The 17,905-nt window shown below is 41.2% G+C and overlaps 1 protein-coding gene across 50 annotated transcripts in view; it reads right to left on the reverse strand.

The window, feature by feature from the left end:
- MAP4K4 (mitogen-activated protein kinase kinase kinase kinase 4) overlaps positions 1-17,905 on the reverse strand; it is a 189,790-nt gene that overhangs the window by 20,143 nt on the left and 151,742 nt on the right. For 2 of the 50 annotated variants that reach the window (XM_045981419.1, XM_045981422.1), the window contains exons 14-26: positions 16,225-16,311; positions 15,433-15,645; positions 14,284-14,445; positions 11,243-11,476; positions 10,184-10,290; positions 8,533-8,681; positions 7,758-7,855; positions 7,161-7,169; positions 5,693-5,868; positions 5,084-5,204; positions 3,829-4,020; positions 1,665-1,782; positions 1,170-1,340 (exon numbers count right to left, since the gene is read on the reverse strand). In XM_045981419.1, the coding sequence (XP_045837375.1) occupies positions 1,170-1,340; positions 1,665-1,782; positions 3,829-4,020; positions 5,084-5,204; positions 5,693-5,868; positions 7,161-7,169; positions 7,758-7,855; positions 8,533-8,681; positions 10,184-10,290; positions 11,243-11,476; positions 14,284-14,445; positions 15,433-15,645; positions 16,225-16,311 (1,837 nt within the window). Of the gene's footprint in view, positions 1-1,169; positions 1,341-1,664; positions 1,783-3,828; positions 4,021-5,083; positions 5,205-5,692; positions 5,869-7,160; positions 7,170-7,757; positions 7,856-8,532; positions 8,685-10,183; positions 10,291-11,242; positions 11,477-14,283; positions 14,446-15,432; positions 15,646-16,224; positions 16,312-17,905 lie in introns of all 50 variants that reach the window. The other 48 variants (XM_045981418.1, XM_045981421.1, XM_045981431.1 and 45 more) reach the window with 39 other exon arrangements.

Raw genomic sequence — 17,905 nt, forward strand, 5'->3', positions numbered from 1 at the left:
GGTGACAGCTGCCTTTCGTGATCCCAGTGATCCCCTCCAAGTGGCTACTGTTACCTTTGCCTATGAGGTTAATATGGGGGGCTTAAGATACTCTGTGATGACGAGGACAGAAATCCAGAACCCAAAGAGTGAAAGAGAAAGTAGGTGTGTCTGCAAAGGGAAGAAGCCTCTCCTGGACTTGGGAGGAGGCTGCGCAGGAGCTGGGGAAAGGAGAGGAGAGAAGTCAATGGACAGATAAAAGTCTAAAAGGTAGACAAGGAGGGACTTTTAAGAAGTAACAGACCCCCTCTTCAACAGCAGGACTGAGGAACATCTCGAGGTTCAGGAGGTGACCGCTGAGGCACTCACGTCAGCCTCAAGTCTTGAGAGAGCTTAAGGGGTTGAGGGTGAGGGGTAAGGTGGACATGGACAGAGCTGATCTGGTCACTGGGGACGCAGAGGCCATCAGGAACACTCCAACGAACAACAAGCTGAGGTCGATTTGCTATGTACTCAAACCAAAATGGATCGCATGTCTTCTGTACACTTGTACTTGCATTCAAGGGAGGAAGAAACTAACTAGAAATAAGGTCTCTGCTAAAAATTTCAGAGTTTAGGCAGGAGGAGAACAAGAACAAAGTGTGGGACTGGAAGACAAGGTAAGGCCAAGGGGACGGTCTATCTGTGGGAGTGAGGAAAAAGAGATGGCCCACAGGAGACAGAGAGGCTAGCCTCAGAATCAGAGAGGGCAGAGTCCTCACATGGCACCCTCCCCAGGCATAGCCTCTCCTGCCGTTGTAAGCTGTGAAGAGGCGGCACCACCAACATGGAGATGGAATAGGGAAAGGCCGCGCTACGGTCTCCTTCTGCACATTCTGGCCCATGGCAAACTGCTTTTAAAAGCTTCATTTCCATGTTAGGCCCAAGTCATCAAGAGCAAGGAAAAAAATGTTCAATGGAAACATTTAAAAAGCAATCCAACACGCTTCTTCATTCTCCCTATAAATAAAGACCAAATCAAATGTCCTTCTCAACTTTTTACTTTTTGCTTTCTATCAAAGAACGGGAGCCTCAGTCCTTCATGCCAATACCCAGTGGCTGAAACAAGTGCAAGCCCTTCTCTAAAAGACCAGTCCACCCTTCAGGAAAATAAAAAGATGACATCACAGTAGCAGCAGTAAGATACCTACCCCATAAGGCAGCGCACAGAATCTCGGAGTTAAATCTCTTCTTATATTTACGAATCTCCGGGGTGTCACTCTGTGGCCTAGTGTTGGTGGGATTCACATTGACCACTGAGCCCTTCCGGGTAGGATCTTGCCTTATGGCTTCTGGTCTCATCCCATCACAGGAAAATCCCACTAGAACACAGTACATTTAAAATTACTTTCTTCACACATGAACACTGCACCTGCCTCCCTCCCCCGCTACACCTCAAGTGAGTATTCATATGCTATAAACCAACTCTTTGTCAAAGAAAAGAAATTTGTAAGAAATGTATATGGAAAAAGGAAACTGACTATGCAGCTCATTGCAAGTAAGGCAATGCAAGCGGGATGGGTGTTTCTGTATCCGAGGTCTGTGCCTGCAAAGAACCACTAAGCCATGCCTAAGCGATCAGAAAGAGCGACACAAAGTGACCGAGTCCTGTTTGTCAGCTGCTTTCTTGCTGCTAGTTTACTTACCCACAGAAGTCACTGTTGTCCCACTAGATGGAGAAATCTGTAGTAATCTGGGGTCTATAAAAGGTGTAAAGGAGGAGGAAGATTTGTGTTTCTGGAGTGTGCTACTAGCGGACTGAGTCTGCAATGTAAATTTCAATTTTATTAATACAAATGACATTAAAAAGTTGAACATAAAACATTTCAATCCACTTCTGTACTGCATGGTTTCCCAGTAGGAAGCCCTATCCCTCCTGCATCATTTCCCCCAAATGCTCTCAGGGGTGCCTCTGCATGTGCACAACACACCCCACCAATAGGCTGTTCAACCTGGAACCACCAAAAGAGCTACATCTCCTTTCCGATATACTGCTCATCTAAGACAGGAGGCTGCGAGCTACCAACAAAATCTATACTTCGTGCTCCTAGTTTTTTTTTTTTTTAAATAATTATAATAAAAACTCCTAAAGGAGGTTTGAAATGTCTATCTCAGTTCATCAATTTCTGAATTTACTCTTCAGCCCAAAAAAGGCCAATTAACCTCTGTTGGAATACTGGCAAATCCTGACTTTGTATTACTCATTTTAACATGAGCCTCTTGCCAGAAAGCTACAGAAGCTTTGGCTACCACCATTTAGGTGCATCATCAGTAAACCCGTATCGAACATGGGCTCATCAGTGAAAGGTGCAAATGACAAGATATGGCACATACTTTTGCTCTTTTAGGAGCACTAGTGTTTTGGTTAATAGTGTAATTTAAGACGAAAATAAAAAGAAAACACAAAGAAAGTGAAACAAATTGTTAAGTGGAAATGTAATGACAATTAAAAACAAAACAAACAGAAAAATAAACTTGCCAGTTTAGTGAGTTAAGGGTTATAGTAAATACTGTACAATAGAGCAAAATGGAGCCAAGTTTAAATATAAATATAAGGAGAAAAGTGAGTGTAGGTGGGATATATCACTGGAGAAAAAAGAACACTTCTGATCAAGTGCTTTTTAGTCCTGAAAACTTTCTCGCCCTCCACAGGCAGCTAAAAGTCGCCATGTCCTAGAGCCCGAGCCTGCCTAGGCTCTCAGGCTCTCTCCTTCCACTTGACATAGCTGTCTGCTGGCAAGCTTCCCACCCTGTCTTATCAATGGCCAATCCATCTGATGGCCAATCTTATGCAAGCCCACCTTAGAAGCAGTTGACTTGCCCCTGCTCCTCAGGGGGAGAGGATTATTCTGATTCTTTCTCAAAAGGGAACCAAAATCAGAGTAGGTAGAGACAGCCTGGCAGTTACAGGTTTACATTAACAAGATTGGCTACGTGCCACTTTCAACCTCCTTCAACTGTTAGCCAAATGCATTTAAACCAAACCTCCCAAGAAATCAAACCACTTGTTTAATTTAGTAGAGTGCTCAAGGTGGACTCTGTCACTGCATGGGGGAAATAATCTTGTTCCAAAGAGCAAAGCATCACCCACCTAGCACCCAGACTGAGCACCACAGCCAAGCCTCCAAACGAGCACACAGGATTTCTCATTCAAAATTTTAAATTAAAAGCATGCTCAGACCTTTGCTCTTCTTAACATCCTAAATTTCTAGAATTCCCTAAAAATCATTTGGCCTTTTCTGTGAATTTCAAGGAAAGAAGTCCTTTTAACAGGGTTGGTGAAAACAAATGATTAACCAATCAACAATCTCCCCCTATCAAAAACAAAAAGCCATCCAGCCCTGTTTGAAGGAGATTCCTGTAGAGGATAACAAGTGTGTCCAGGTAAGGCCAAGTCTGCTTAATCAAATTTTTTATATTTTACTTGTCAGGTAAAAAGAATGAAAAAGGCAGATTCCACAAACGACTACAAGAATTTCATGCCAAATACATAATGGATCCAAGAACACAGCAATCATTTTATTTAGACTTTTAAAAAATAAACTGAATAAAGAAAGCCATGCAACTACGCTTATCTAGAGAAAAGGAAACAGTGAACTGGCAAGTTGAAGGGACATTGATCTAGGGTTACGGGATTTGTATGCAGATCTGAAAGATGTTACTTAGGGTTGGGGAGAAGGGTAGGTGACAGAAGAAAGCAGGTGGGGAGGGAGAGGGTGAGGGGTGTGGGAAAGATCTCCTCTGCAAACTAGCTACTAGGCAGTGCTGGTCGAACCCTAGGAAAGCAGCCAGCTGTGGTGCGAGACATACCTCATTAGTAGTGAGCTTGTCCTGGGGTGTCTGTGGGGACATGGTGGGTGTCGGCTGGCTGGAGGATGGGGAGGAGGAGGTGGAGGAAGTGGAGGAGGAATGGCTTTGCTGTAAGAGATCTGGCAAGAGGTGAATGCGACCGGCAAAGCCATTGCTCTCATGATGGCTGGCGCGCTTTTGGTCAACTGTACTCTGTAGAAAAAACAGGCACACTCGTCTCGCTCAAGCGCTGCTGAAATTCCCTATGACCCTACTGATAACTGCCTTAAAGGTGCTGTGTGACTTTTCAAACTCCATTAAATAATCAAGGAAGGACCACAGGAAACTGGTCAGAACTGTTCACACTTAGTCGCCGAATGCAATTCAAAGTGCCTCATCTGGTGGCCACAGGATGAGCGTGACTGCCTAACCTGGGTTAGCTGCCACTCTAGCTGTTGTTAACAAAACCACTCGCCTTTCTTTTCCTTTAAAAATGTTCCTGTCTAAAGCTCTAGAGAGTACCCTGTCACTTCTTTGAATCCTGGTCTTTTCCACGTTCTTCCCACTTTCCATCCAAATGCAATGCCATTGCATGAAACACACTCAGGAAAAGTCCAACACTAGAAAGGCGCCTGTTCTATGTCCTGGGAAGCGCACCACTTCACTGTCTTCTAAGGTAAGAAATGAACAGACAGTTGTGAAGCTGAGCAATCCGAACCGAGCACATCGGGGTGGTACACATTTAATATTCAACAAGTGAGGAAACGAACGTTTTAGAACACGCAAGAGAGACCTCCCAGCCCTTCTTCTCCAGAGGCCCTCCTGTGACTGACAAGGCTCATTCGCTCTTCCACTGCGCCTGCCTAAGGGCTGCTCCTGTGCAGCACTGTGGACGCTCAGCTGGGAGCTCTTTGCAGAACCTCTGTGGCTGCTCTGCTCCAGACTGGGCTCTGCCTCCTCGCTCTGCGAGCCTGTTGAAGGGACTCCCTGTGGCTTTTCTACTACTCAGACACAGACTGTGAGAATCAGCGTGGTGCTCAAATGGGGGCTGCCGCAAAACATGCAGAGGAGCAGCGATGTGGGGTGGAAGACTGCTAGCTACCTTCTGGGCATGCAGCACATACCTGCCTCCCTAGCCCCCGACACTCTACCCTTTGGGTCTTGTTAACATGAAAACAGATGATGATGTAGAAACAGCATGAGTGAGTGAATGAGCAAGTGGGTTAATGACTACAGGAGAAGCTCTGCTCTAACAACAGAGAGAAGACACAGGTACCTGGCGGACGATGAGAGTGCCCTCCTTGGATGGGGTCATGGCTGGCTCACTTTCTACATCGTCATGGACAATCATGGTTTTCACCGACTCTGTTTCACCATTGCTCAAATTCAGAGATGACCTATTGAGACAAAATTCAGAAGTGAAGGGCTATCATCCCATGAGCTGAAAACATCCTGTTTATATTTTTCACCTTCCCAAAGGCCCAAGATGAGATCAGGCTACAGAGAGAGTTTCCTCTAAGAAAACAAATGCTTAGTTCTTCCCCTTCAACAAAGAGCTTTCTGCCAGTGTAGTCTGCTTTTGAGCAAAAATATCTAGAGTGAATTCTCATGGTTAACGTGGTTCAACCAAACTGAAACTTCCCTTTTGTCATACCCTCAAATTAAAAGGAAAAAAAATAAAACACACATTGGGGTACTGGGGAGAAGCACTGACACACGTGCACACAAAGGGGGAGGAACACAAAGGCTGCCTGCTGCTGAACCCAGGAGAACTCAATGGTAAGTGTTCATACAGTCAGGATAGGTTTAGAAAGAACTGCTTCTAAATGGGAAGAAAGTTCAGTGGAGATGCTCTCAGCCTCTCTAAAATACACCAAGGACTGACGCTGCTCTGGTGTCCTCTGCTCCAGAGGTGGCTTCCTCCGCCCCTTCTTGTTCTACATCATCGTCTTCCTCATCTGTCGTCCCTGACTCCTCACTGGATGAGGAGTAGTCTGTTACTTTGTGTGGTGGTCGCACATCTTCCACTGCTCGGAGCTCTTTGGCCAGTGCAGTCAAATCCTAACGCATAGGACAGAAAAGACAGTAAGCCAAAGAGGTGTGTGCCAGGGGCAGTGGAAAGAAAACAGCAAATTATGAGACAATCTTCATTTTAATTATTGATAAAATAGCCACGGCATCCATTTTGTAAAACTATTCTGTATTTACTAGTATCACAGGAAGGTGAGCTCTTAAAGCTTTTGATAGAAAAGACTAAAAATGTAAAAAGATAAGGGGAAAAATAAAAAGCAAAAAATGTAAAATTCACATCTCACAACAATAAAAAACGTAATCTGCTTATGATAGGCTAATAGTGCTTTTTAAAAACCCTAACATAAAATTCTAGATCAAGAATTGTTGTGAAGGAAAATACTTGGAGGTCTGCCTATTTAACAAAGTCTTCTTTCAAAGAGATTATCCACAAAGCAACATTCTAGTTAAATTGGGCTGACTAAAAGTTTTTCTTTGGTGAACTTGTTATTTTTAACTCCACCTTTTAACAATTTCCAATCTACGAAAGATGAAAAAGTGAGTATACTATTCATATCTGACTTCACCGAGTGTTAACAACTTGCCACGTTCCTAAGAAGGTCCATGACACAGGAAGTGAAAAAGTGGACGCAGCACGTGCTGCTGTGGGCAGGAGGCAAGGCACTTCTCCCTGGCACCACCTGACCCATGTTTTCCTGCAACACTGCCAACAAGTACAAACAGGAGACAGAAAGGAAATCTATTTTAAAAGATATTATTCAAAAGTAGCTTCATTTCCCATGATTTTTCCACATGAGATATTGTAATACTCAATTTATCTACATATAATTTTCAATTGTCATTATTATGTATACTCTATGCTTTCGCGCAGAAGTCCAAGGTTTCTACCTGGGAATCACATATTTGAAAGCAATGACTTTTTTTTTTTTTTTTTTTTTTTAAAGCAGGCTATGTAGTCATTTTTCCTTTTTCTTTTTAGCAGTTCCAAAGGAGTTTCCTTCTCCACAGTTAAGAATATGCTGCTCTTCTTTGAGCTTGAGCCTCTGAAATAACAGTGTATCAGACCTTCAGTGTTACTATTTCATGATTACAACTGTGGCTTTTTAGGAAGTTATTTTTAGAAGTTCTACGTAGTAATAATAAATATATGCAGCACATTCTATGTTAAAAAAGATAAAGCAGAAGCTTAGAACTTTTGAGTTCTAGAAAAGAACAAAAAGGCAAGTTGAGGGAGGAAAAGAAATACAGATGGACTACAAGCTAAGCTTAAGAGGCAGTTGGAATGGTGCTCTGCTGTGGCATTTTCCAGAGACGGGGCTTACCACTTCGCCCTTGAGTGCAGGAGCAGTTTCATTGAGCCAGAGGAGCCATCAGTGATGAAGAACACACAGCACAAGGAAGCATGGGAGAAAGAAGGGGAGTGAAGGGAAGGACAGGAATCAATTCAAGCAGGAAATCAAAATTCCAAAAGGCTTCCAATCCCACAATGGGCACAGTTAATGCATCAAGGATTAAAGGCCAAGTATGAGGAAGTCACAACTGTCACTCCCAGTACCAAAAGGCAGAACTTAAATAATAGGTGAGTTGAAAAGGAAGATGATGTAAAAAATTTACTCTAAAAACCAGTTTTGTAAATGTCCAACTCATCAAGAATACGACAAGGTTAATGTTGAGCAAAGAGATAAAAAGGGTCTTCTTTCTTTTGTACTTAAAAAAAAAAAAAAAGACTAAAGCAGTGAGGCAGGGTATGCTCAAATGTGTCCGAGGACATGGCATTCCTTCCAATTCCTCAAATCTGAGCGGGGCAGGGGAGGGGGGAAACCCTACAAAACGGACTGCAGGCCTCTCGACTACATATTTTTAATAGAAAGACCTCACTTAAGCTTAGAATAAGTAAATTGATTTTGTGTAATTCTTACAGCAGGCTTGAGAGGTCTGAAAACTTCTTTCTTTTCTTCAGGTTTTTTCACTGCATTTTCTAGGCGCTGAGATGGAGAGCCTTCAGATTTGGACGATGCTATGAAATTCAAGAAAGACAAAAAGGGCAGAAACAGATAAACGCAGAGAAGTATGTCACAAATCTGACCTAGCCCACCTAGCCTTTGTTTCTCTCCTGTTCTCTTCTGTCCACTTCTGGTAGCCCCACTCAAGGCAGACCTGACTCTGCTTAGTATGTTTTCACAATACCTTGTTACACTATGTCAATAATATAAATGAGGGAATTTTTATTAGTTTATTATTTTGCGGATGAAAATAACCAATAATGACGACAGCATTGATGAGAATCTACACTCAAAGAAGTGGGTTCAAATCCTAGCTCAGACATTTAGCTAATCTTATTGGACAAGTTACTTAACTTCACTAAATTGCAGTTGCTTTAATTTGTAAAATGGAGACACAATACATCTCTCTCTCTCTCTGTCTCTCTCATGGAGTCTTTTAAGGATTAAATGAGATAATGCATATAATGTGCTCCTAGTGCCAGGCATGTGTGAGCTCTCAAAAGTGAACAAGTGAACTCTATGCTATTAAAATTACGGTTATCATTAGCAACCTGCACTGAAACACTGTTTTGTGATACGCAGCTGTGAAAAAAACCACAGGCCTTTATACAGGATTAAAAAGGATCTCCAATATACTGATCATATAGCCCAATATTGTTAATGGGGTAAGGGAAAAGCGAAGGTATCCTACATCTCACTCTGAAGCGCTCCCCAGAGCCGCTCTGAGACCCCGGGTGGGACCCAGGCTGGGATCCTGAGTTGCTGGACCCCGAGGAACTGCCACTGCCAGGCCTGGGCACCAGCTTCTCCACTCTCTCCCACAGCAGCCTGGGCTCAATACTGCTGTTAGAAAAGAAGAGAGAACAGCTAATGCATTATCCCAAGATGTAGTATCAAATTATAAACAGATGCATGATGTGTCCACCAATGTCTCTGCAATAATGAGAAAAAAAAATGGCCTACAAACAGCATTCAACATTCATCAAAAGTTACAATGACGTCATTCATGGATTTTACTCAGATATCCTTTTTTAAAATTGTAGTTGACATACAGTGTTACATTAGTTTTGGGTCTATGAAATATTTCAGATAAGCTTAAATCAAAAATGTTAAATAACAGACTACCATTAGCCAGACCCCAAATCTTTATAACAACGGACAAGAAATGCTACTGTTCAGTCTAAAAATGTTACTATTCCTGTCACAGCTATAAACTCAGTTTCTTAATATAAAAAAATTCCACTTATATAATCACACATAAATTATGCTGTTTCGAGGCTGTTGCTCTCACTGTCAATCAATGCCTTTAAGAGCCAACACTTACTCAGCATACTCCATTGTATGAACCCAGTTATTAAGGGGCTATGATGCTCCCTGACCGTGGACACACTCAGAGCACATTTAGATCACAATTAATACACAGACTCAGTCAGTCATAGGAGAATCCCACAGTGTACCCTGATCATTTAAGGACTAAGAAGGCTCTCTGCAGCTTCTGGTCTGTCATCCATCTTTGTGTTCAAATTATATCAAGGCTCAATGTGCAAAAGGCTAATTTCAGAGGTTCGGTGATGATTCAGTACAAAACAGTCAACATAGTATTCCTTCTTTCCCCTAGGATGGTACTGGCCAATGGAAATCACTTGATAGGATGAAAATGTTCAATTGCTGACTGGTAATAACATGGTAGCCATGCCTGCACGTGGCTACTGAGCACATGAAATGTGACTAGTGTAGCTAAGGAAATTAACTTTTAATTTTATTGAATTTTAATTAAGCTAAATTCAAATTTAACTAGTAGAGCTAAGGAAATTTAAATTTTATTGAATTTTAATTAAGTTAAATTCAAATTTAAGTAGCTTCTTGTGGCTAACAGCTACTGTATAGTACACAGAACAGATCTACAACCCAAAAATATTATTTGGTTAATTCACTAGTTTATTAGAGACTGTAAGTCAACCACTGACTTTCCTTTAGTAGCCTGTTTGTGATTTCTGTACCAGTCCCAAGAACTTGGGACATCCTTTAGATGACAAGCTTCCTCAGGTTCCAATTCTCTTAATCTCTCCCTTGCCTTTCCTGCCGTTTCACCCACTTGCTCTTACAGAGCCAGGGAGTTTTCATTTTAAAAGTGTTAAAATACACAAATGGATTCAAACTCTCTTTTCACTAGAGACCAGTTTGCTGTTATTCATGATAACGGATTTTCTGGCAGTTTTTCTTTTATAAAGTGACCATCTCTTTACCTCAGACGTTCCATGCTTATGAACATTTTTATGAAAATGAACATGATGTAATACGCTGTGCAGTAAACCTGTTCTTAAGCTTCCCTCTTCTCTTACCTGGTGGAGTTTCTTTGACCAGCTTGGCTATTTTGCTGTCCACTGCCTTGCAGTGGGGAATCCCGACGGGACAGAACAGGGGAACGAGACGTTGTCCTCACAGGAACCTTTGGGTAGAAAAACACAGCAATTAAATTATTGCAAATATGAGAAGAAAAAAGATTTTCCTACCAAAACATATTTTTAGACCATTCCTATTATGTGAGCCTTACTATCACTACCCCCACATCCCTGATTCTTCTCTGCCCTCCACTGATATAATACGATAGAGAAAATTTAGTCAAAGGCATCAAAGGAGCCAGGACAAACAAAAAAAAAGCTTTTCTATGCTTCTGTAACATTCAAATGATGTTTGGACTGAAGCTTTGTGGCAGGGGACATACAAAAGCATTTTGCTGAGATAATGTGAGAATCAGGAAAATAAGCTCAAAGAAATTAAACAATGGTCTACAAATGGATCAGTAGGAAACAAAGACTGGTAGGAAGCAAGAAAATATTCAGAGGAAGCAAATTCCAAGTGGAGGGAAAATAAATGAAACGAAAATGTGCCTTTCGTTTAATTTTACCATTAAGTAATTACCAAAACAAAACACAAAAAATTTTAAAGGAAACCAAAAATCCCTCAATTTAAAAAAGAAAAAAAATCTTTTTGTATTTTCAATGCAAAATTTTCTTTAAAAGAACCTTTTCTGAAAATTTTGATATTCATTAATATTGCAAAATAATTTGTAGCTTTTTTTATAAATGCTTAATTCAACCGCCAAAATATATTTTGATTCTTTTTATTCTAGGAGTATATTCTTTATAGACTTACTCATATATTATTCTGTTACTTTGTGTTTAAGTGTAGAGTTAACAACAACCATAAAAAAGCTAACTGGCTGCTGACTGAATGTAACTGCATAACTATGGAACTTTCCCCACTGTAAAAAGTTCCTTTGAAGTTTCATTGCCCCTTCATTGTGGTGAAGTCACCATACCCTTAGTTAAAATAAATAATTTTTTAAAAAAATAACAAAAAGGAAAAAAGCAGCACACATCTGTCTTTCTGCTTCTTACCCTTGGAGGCACCTCGTCACTGTCTGATCTAGACCAAGCCTTTTGGGTGGGGTCAGGTACCTCCGACTTAGAGTCAGAACTCTGACTTAGCACCTCACTGCGGGAAGGTGGACATGGGTCCTGAGAGCGAAGATGGTGGTGTGCAAATTTGGGAGGAGAAGGGTCACTGAAGGAATGGGATCGCGAGACAGGGGAAACATTGTTCTTGAGAGATGCCAGGTGGGACCACTGTACCTTACAAGAAAACAAAACACAAAACATTTAATGCGTGCCGCATAAAATGCTTTTCCGGTCAATACCAAATCCAAATCAAGAAGTGGGGGAAGGCAAACAGGGGCAATACAGTCCTAGGTAAGCCAAGCAGTGGAACAGTTATACTTCTAAGTGAAGAAGTAGTCTGAGGAACACAATATATAGAAAAAAGCAAATGTACATTTATAAAGAAAACTCTTTTAATATCCAAACTAACATTACAGATAGCAGTAAACATGAAGATTAATGAAACAAAACAAAGCAAAAAAAACCCTCGTAGATCTCTGATCCTAAAAGGGAGGACAACATGCTCCATGCACATCCATGTCAAAGCAGAGTTGACAGGCAGAGAGAGAGAGAGGAGGAAAGTAAAATCACAAGACAGACACTGCCATTCATGCAGACCTAGCTATCCATTCTAATAGCATCCGGCAGCATAAGGTTTCACACCAAATAACCACAGAACAACACATTCTGCGAGTAAAGACAAACCCCTTGTACGTTGGCAGACTACAGTAATACAACTTAAAAACAGTCAACTTTTTTTTTTTTTTTTTTTTTTTTTTAAGATTTTATTCATTCATTTGACAGATAGAGATCACAAGTAGGGAGAGAGGCAGGCAGAGAGAGAGAGAGAGGAGGAAGCAGGCTCCCCGCCAAGCAGAGAGCCCGACGCGGGGCTCGATCCCAGGACACTGGGATCATGACCTGAGCTGAAGGCAGAGGCTTTAACCCACCGAGCCACCCAGGCGCCCCAAAAACAGTCAACTTTTTAAATACACCATCAATTTTGCTGCTTTCTTCTCCCAAGTCCTAAAACACTCAAACCTTAGAAAGCTCTATACATGTTCACAGTAGTTATGAAAAAAGGAATTTTGGTTTCTCTAGGAATATTCAATACTATCATTCCCTTTCCTTACTGCTACTGGACTAACTGCCTTCTACTTGACAACTGAAAAAACAGGACAACTACTTGTCACCTGAGTTAATCTGGTTGCTTTTTTAGTTGATAAAGCAATCTCTGAAATAGTCTGTATTTTCATTATTGTATTTTATTATTTTAAAATAAGTGTTAAAGATTGCAATTTACAAAATTCTAGCTATGCTATCCATTATATCAACATAGTTAATGAAAACTAAAAATACCAAATCACAATTGGTTCTACCTTTCCAAATGCAAGATTCAGAGTAAGTCCCAGGTCGTGATTTCTATTACTTCTGGGAGAGTCACAAATTCTACTTCTTGGTGGAATAATCTCAGAGTGGAATAATCTCAGATTGCTAAAATGTTTAAAATTTTCAGGGGGAAAATGTGAAACTGAAAGTATTATCTGTAACTATAATAAAAAATGGGTTTCAAAATAAGAATCCTAGTCTCCTCAAAGAATGTTTTTGTAAGTAGAGGTTTCCACCCAAAGCAGCTTTTGGTAGAAGGAGGAAAAGGGAGACTATCTCTAGGCACTACGTTAGTTAATTAATATAAAAGTAGCCTACATAATTTGGGAATTCCTATTTTCTAACCTGTTCATGGCCAAACAGATAAAAATTTCTATCTGCGGTAACTTTAACTTGCAGAATAAAGATTTCAGTCCTGGACCCTTCATACAAGTGCTGTCAAACCTAGTCTGCCAGTCTCTCTTCCCTCCCCTCTGTGCCACTTTCCTCACTCTCTGGCTTGTGGGCCAGCTCTTCTGCGAATCAAGAAACTGCTGACCCCATATATCTCCCTGCCCCTCAAAGCCCCCCACCCCCACAAACATGCCCTTTGCTTAGCTCTGGTTCTTCTTCCCCCTTTTTTTAAATAACTCCTCCACACTGGGATTATTTATTTTAAAGCATGTTCAAATCCTCACTTGGATTAGTTTTTCAGAACACCACAGCTATTTCTATCACAAGAATATGAACTTTTGTCCCCCCAAATTTGCAAACATCAGTAACTGGTAAACTCAGGCTTAAGAACTTGATCCCAATATTCTGGATCACACAGCTTCAAGGAGCAAAATATCTGAAAGTCACTTACTTTCAGTAAGAAAATGGCAATCTGTGCTTTAAGGATCTTTCGGATGCAACAGCCCCACTGTTGCCTTCCTTCTCTAGATAGTACAGGGTGCTCTCTTTTAACCACACAGTACTCAGCCCAGGGGGTTCTCCCTCACCTAGACTAGGCAGAATGCTGTGGCCAACACAATGAGAGGTCATGACCTTTACCCTGACCTACTTCAGGGGAATGTACACTTAACCTATTAGAGCATATCTTCTTTTGGATCTTGAACCTTTTGAGAATCTAATAAAAGGCCCTTTTCCCAGAAAAATATGCACAGTTGGACAAAACCAAGAAACTCTACATGTAATTTCAGGGCAGACACTGGTTTTCTAAAGCTTACTCATGGAACTGGCCAGGAGCCAAGGACCAAAGCTTATGATTCTCCCTCTATGTACTTATGGTACTAATATTCTAAAACCTAAACTGAAAAAATTTTGTATTAGAGAAAGGAGGCACTTGTTTATGAACATCTGAGTTAGGGAAGACAAAAAGACTAAAAGAAGAAATCACTGAATCTAAATACTCTTAGTAAGAACAACAAAAATCGTAAAACAAACAAACAAAAAACCCTTCTTTTCTCTATCAACTGAGGGTATTTTGCCTATACATTAATCAAAAATCACTTCTGCTCATCTCTTTTCTTTCTAAATGTGGTAACAAACCAAACCGTAAACATTACGAGCAGGCCCATGGCTTAGCGAGCTATGGTGTGAGTCTCGGCCCACAGCCACCTGGCTGTTGCTACCTGTGGCTCAGCTGGTCTCTGCAGGGCAGGATGCACAGACTCGGAGTTGCCATTGGAAAAAGACTCTGATCTGGAAGGCACTGGTGGCTCCAATACTCTGCCTGTCTGCTTAGACTGGGCTTCAGGGGAGCTGTGGTTAGTTTTCCTAAATCTATCTTCCACCTGCATCGGAGAATTAGAAGACATAACTCAGTGTTAGTAGGGAAAAGCAGAGATCCCGAAGAAAGCCTGAAAGTGGAAGGGTCCTAGAAAGAATTTTTCTGTTTTCTCCAACTACAAGACAGGGGTGGCTTAAAAAGAGAGGGGACAAATAAAATGGGGCTAAAATTCGATTTGAGATAAAGAAATACTAATGAAAATAAAAATTAAGCTTTTAAAACCTCCTGGCCAAGAATTCTTAGATTGTACATGATGACAAACTAGGAAAAAAATAAAACAAAACTAATGTCACAACCAACTTAACCAACAGATTAAAAGATTATCATCAGGAAGTCAAAGCACATTTCATCCTACCAAAAATAAAGGCATTCCAGAATAGGCAGAACACTTGTTTCTAGACCCTACTCTCTGTGAGGGTGAGACATGGTAGAAGGATGCCACCTATAGGCCAGGTTTAAACATACTCTAGAAGCTGCCCAGTTCCCTTTATTCCTAGTATCCCAGAATACTTGCTGCTTCGCCACATCTTTACGGTGAGGCTCTGGGTGCCCAAATGTGCCAATTCAGTAACAAATCACAGTCTTTGAAAAGTTAGTAAACTGGGCTACAGGGTTACTGGGCTACACTTTATTTTCATTGTGGTTTGAGGAAAATAGCTAACCAGGCCACCATTCCCTTTGTTTACATTCTAAGTATGATTCTGCCATACAATCTTTTCTCCTTTCAGTGTCCAATTCATCTGTGATTTGTTAACAGAGGCATTCTGGTCGTCTATAGAAAAAACACTAAGCAGATAAGAGAGCTTGGGCAAGTGTCCTTTCACTTTTCTGAACCACAATTTCTCAGCTAGAAAACCAAGAAAGTGGCTCATAAATTAGTCTCTGTCCCATTCTAGTCTTAATATTACACAGTTCCTAAGCATTATCCTATTACTTTCTAGGGAATAATCGACACCAGATCAACGTTTAAGCAACAAAGGAAAGAAAATACCTCTCGAGCTCTGTCAGTGGGCTCATAGTGGGGCTTAGGGTCCGGAGCGTGATAGCTTGGCTTGCTCCTTTCCTGCTGCGGTGGCTGCTGCTGCTGCGGGTGCGGCCTCCTGTGGTCATGCTGTAGAGACAGGAGATATGCTTGTTCTTGTTGCAACTGCCTCTGGAGCCTCTCTGCCTGCCGGTGCTCCTCCATCTCCCGCCATCGGCACTCCTTGGAGAGGGAGAGGAGAACACTAAATCTATGGGACACCGCAGAGCTCGCCTCTTCTCTGGATTCAGTCTCAACTTTTTACAAACACAATGCCCTCTGTCCCCCTTGTTTGATAACAGAGCAAAATGACTGGGATTTTAAATAGTGTATTACCTGTGGAAAAATCTGACAGCTTGTTGCTAACCATAATATCACTGGACAGAGAGAGAATTCAATTAAAAGCTGGTTTCGGTGGTTTCAAAAGTAAGAATATACTATACATAAATCCTATGGCATGTGATTTTAACTTTCAGCCCTTAGCATTCTAGTTTGTTCACCGAATGCCAAGTTCTGTTCAAAACCTTGCTTTCTACCAAAGAGAACAGTTAACTCTTTAACCGGAAATAAGTAAATACATAGAAGCCACCTTGAAAAGTTGCCCAAAGTAGCATGACCACAGAGGACGTCTCCATTTGAGCCTGTCAGTCCACAGCACTAACCAAAACGGTCTGGTGATCACCACAGCTCTGCCCAAAGCTCAGGGGAGGGATAGATAAATGAGCCCTAATGCTACAGAACAAGACAGATACAGGGTGTTACCAGTAACATGGCCTGCTCCTGGAGCAGCTGCTGCTGAAGGATTTCCAAGTGCCGCTGCTCCTCTTCTAGCTGTCGCCTGATATACTCCTGTCACACAGAAATTACCCAGCAATCAATTTATCCAAAAGGAAAGCATCAGAACCACCTGAATGGAGCACCAAGAACCATTTGCCCCAATGGTCTTCAGTGGTGATTCGCTTAGTGATGAATTTATTACAAAGTGTATGGCGAAGGATTTTCCCCAAGATCTTCAAATTGGCCAAGATCTAAGGAGTCTAACAAATGATGATATACACTCCATTGATATATACAAAGGTATCTGCAAATTTTTCTGTCAGAACACCACTGTTAAACACAAATGCGAGATTTCAAAGGACCATGATATTCCTCTTAAGGACAGAAGACTCCAGAGATATCAAGAATTTAATTAGATAAACCAGAGGATTCACATCGCCCCAGATGGTTCTTATAGTCATTATTTATAAGTAGCATGGACTACCAATTTTTAAAACCCCAAACTGAAACCTGTTTAATATTAAAAGAGAACAAACATGATTTGTGTTTTCTCTGATGAAACAGAAGGTACAGAGAATGACTAATTTGAAAAGCCATGCATGGCCTGTGGACAACAGATGCAGGTGATTTCTCATAAATGAACAGGCCCAGGCTCTTGACGATGGGACTATGACAGAGAGAGAGAGAGAGAGAGAGAGAGAGAGAGTGTGTGTGTGTGTGTGTGTGTGTGTGTGTGTGTGTGTGTGTGTGTCGGGGTTAAGGGGGTACGGGTGGGGGGTTGGGGGAAGCCTATTTTCAAGGGGAAGAGAACAAGTCTCTGCAACAATGAAAACAGGTAAACACACCCAAAATATGTAAAGAGGAGAAATCCAACCTTGAAGTTGCATGCATATTTAAGGGATTAGGACATCAAGAGACCCTTATCTAGGACCTCTAGAAAGCCCTCTGATTTTCTCAGTCTCCTCATTTGAGAAATGAATATCAAGAATATTTCTTGCAACTCTCAAGATTTTTGTGAGGCTTACATAAGACACAGACATGAAACAACTTTGAAATACAAACGAGAAGTTTCCTCCCTTATCAATAGGGAAAAAAGCCAACTACTCCCTAAAGGGGAGTAAACTAAAGGATCTATGAGAAATTTTATTCTGAAATTCAGATTATGTCTTTACAGTGTCTAACGCTGACAATCCCCTTACACTATGGCACATAATTTAAAATAGAAATAGCCATATATCTGGGCTGGAGAGAAGTTTTACTTCACCAACAATTCTGGTTGAGACAATGGTGTATAACCAAATCATGACATATATTTCCTTAGAAACCTTTATCTTACAAAATAAATTTGCCCAAAAAAGCCAATCTGACTCCAACCTGGGTTCCAAGCCCCATGCCTATAAGTCTAAACTCCCATGGCACATGCTATGCCAAACACTGCCCTCGCTTGATGTGTGGCCTTCCCCTGCAATGGCCGAGAAAGGAATCTGAATTCCAACTCATCACTTCTTTGAACTAGACAGAACAGAACCATAACTTGGAAGGTCAAATTAACACAGTTGGGGTTTTTTGCCTTCAAAACACAAGGACAACCAGGAAATACACATCTATTCAAATCACAAAAGTCCTAACATATAACAAGCACACAGAATACAATTACGCATGTACA

This window comes from Meles meles, chromosome 16 (genome assembly GCF_922984935.1).
Source record: "Meles meles chromosome 16, mMelMel3.1 paternal haplotype, whole genome shotgun sequence".
Lineage (NCBI taxonomy): Eukaryota > Metazoa > Chordata > Mammalia > Carnivora > Mustelidae > Meles > Meles meles.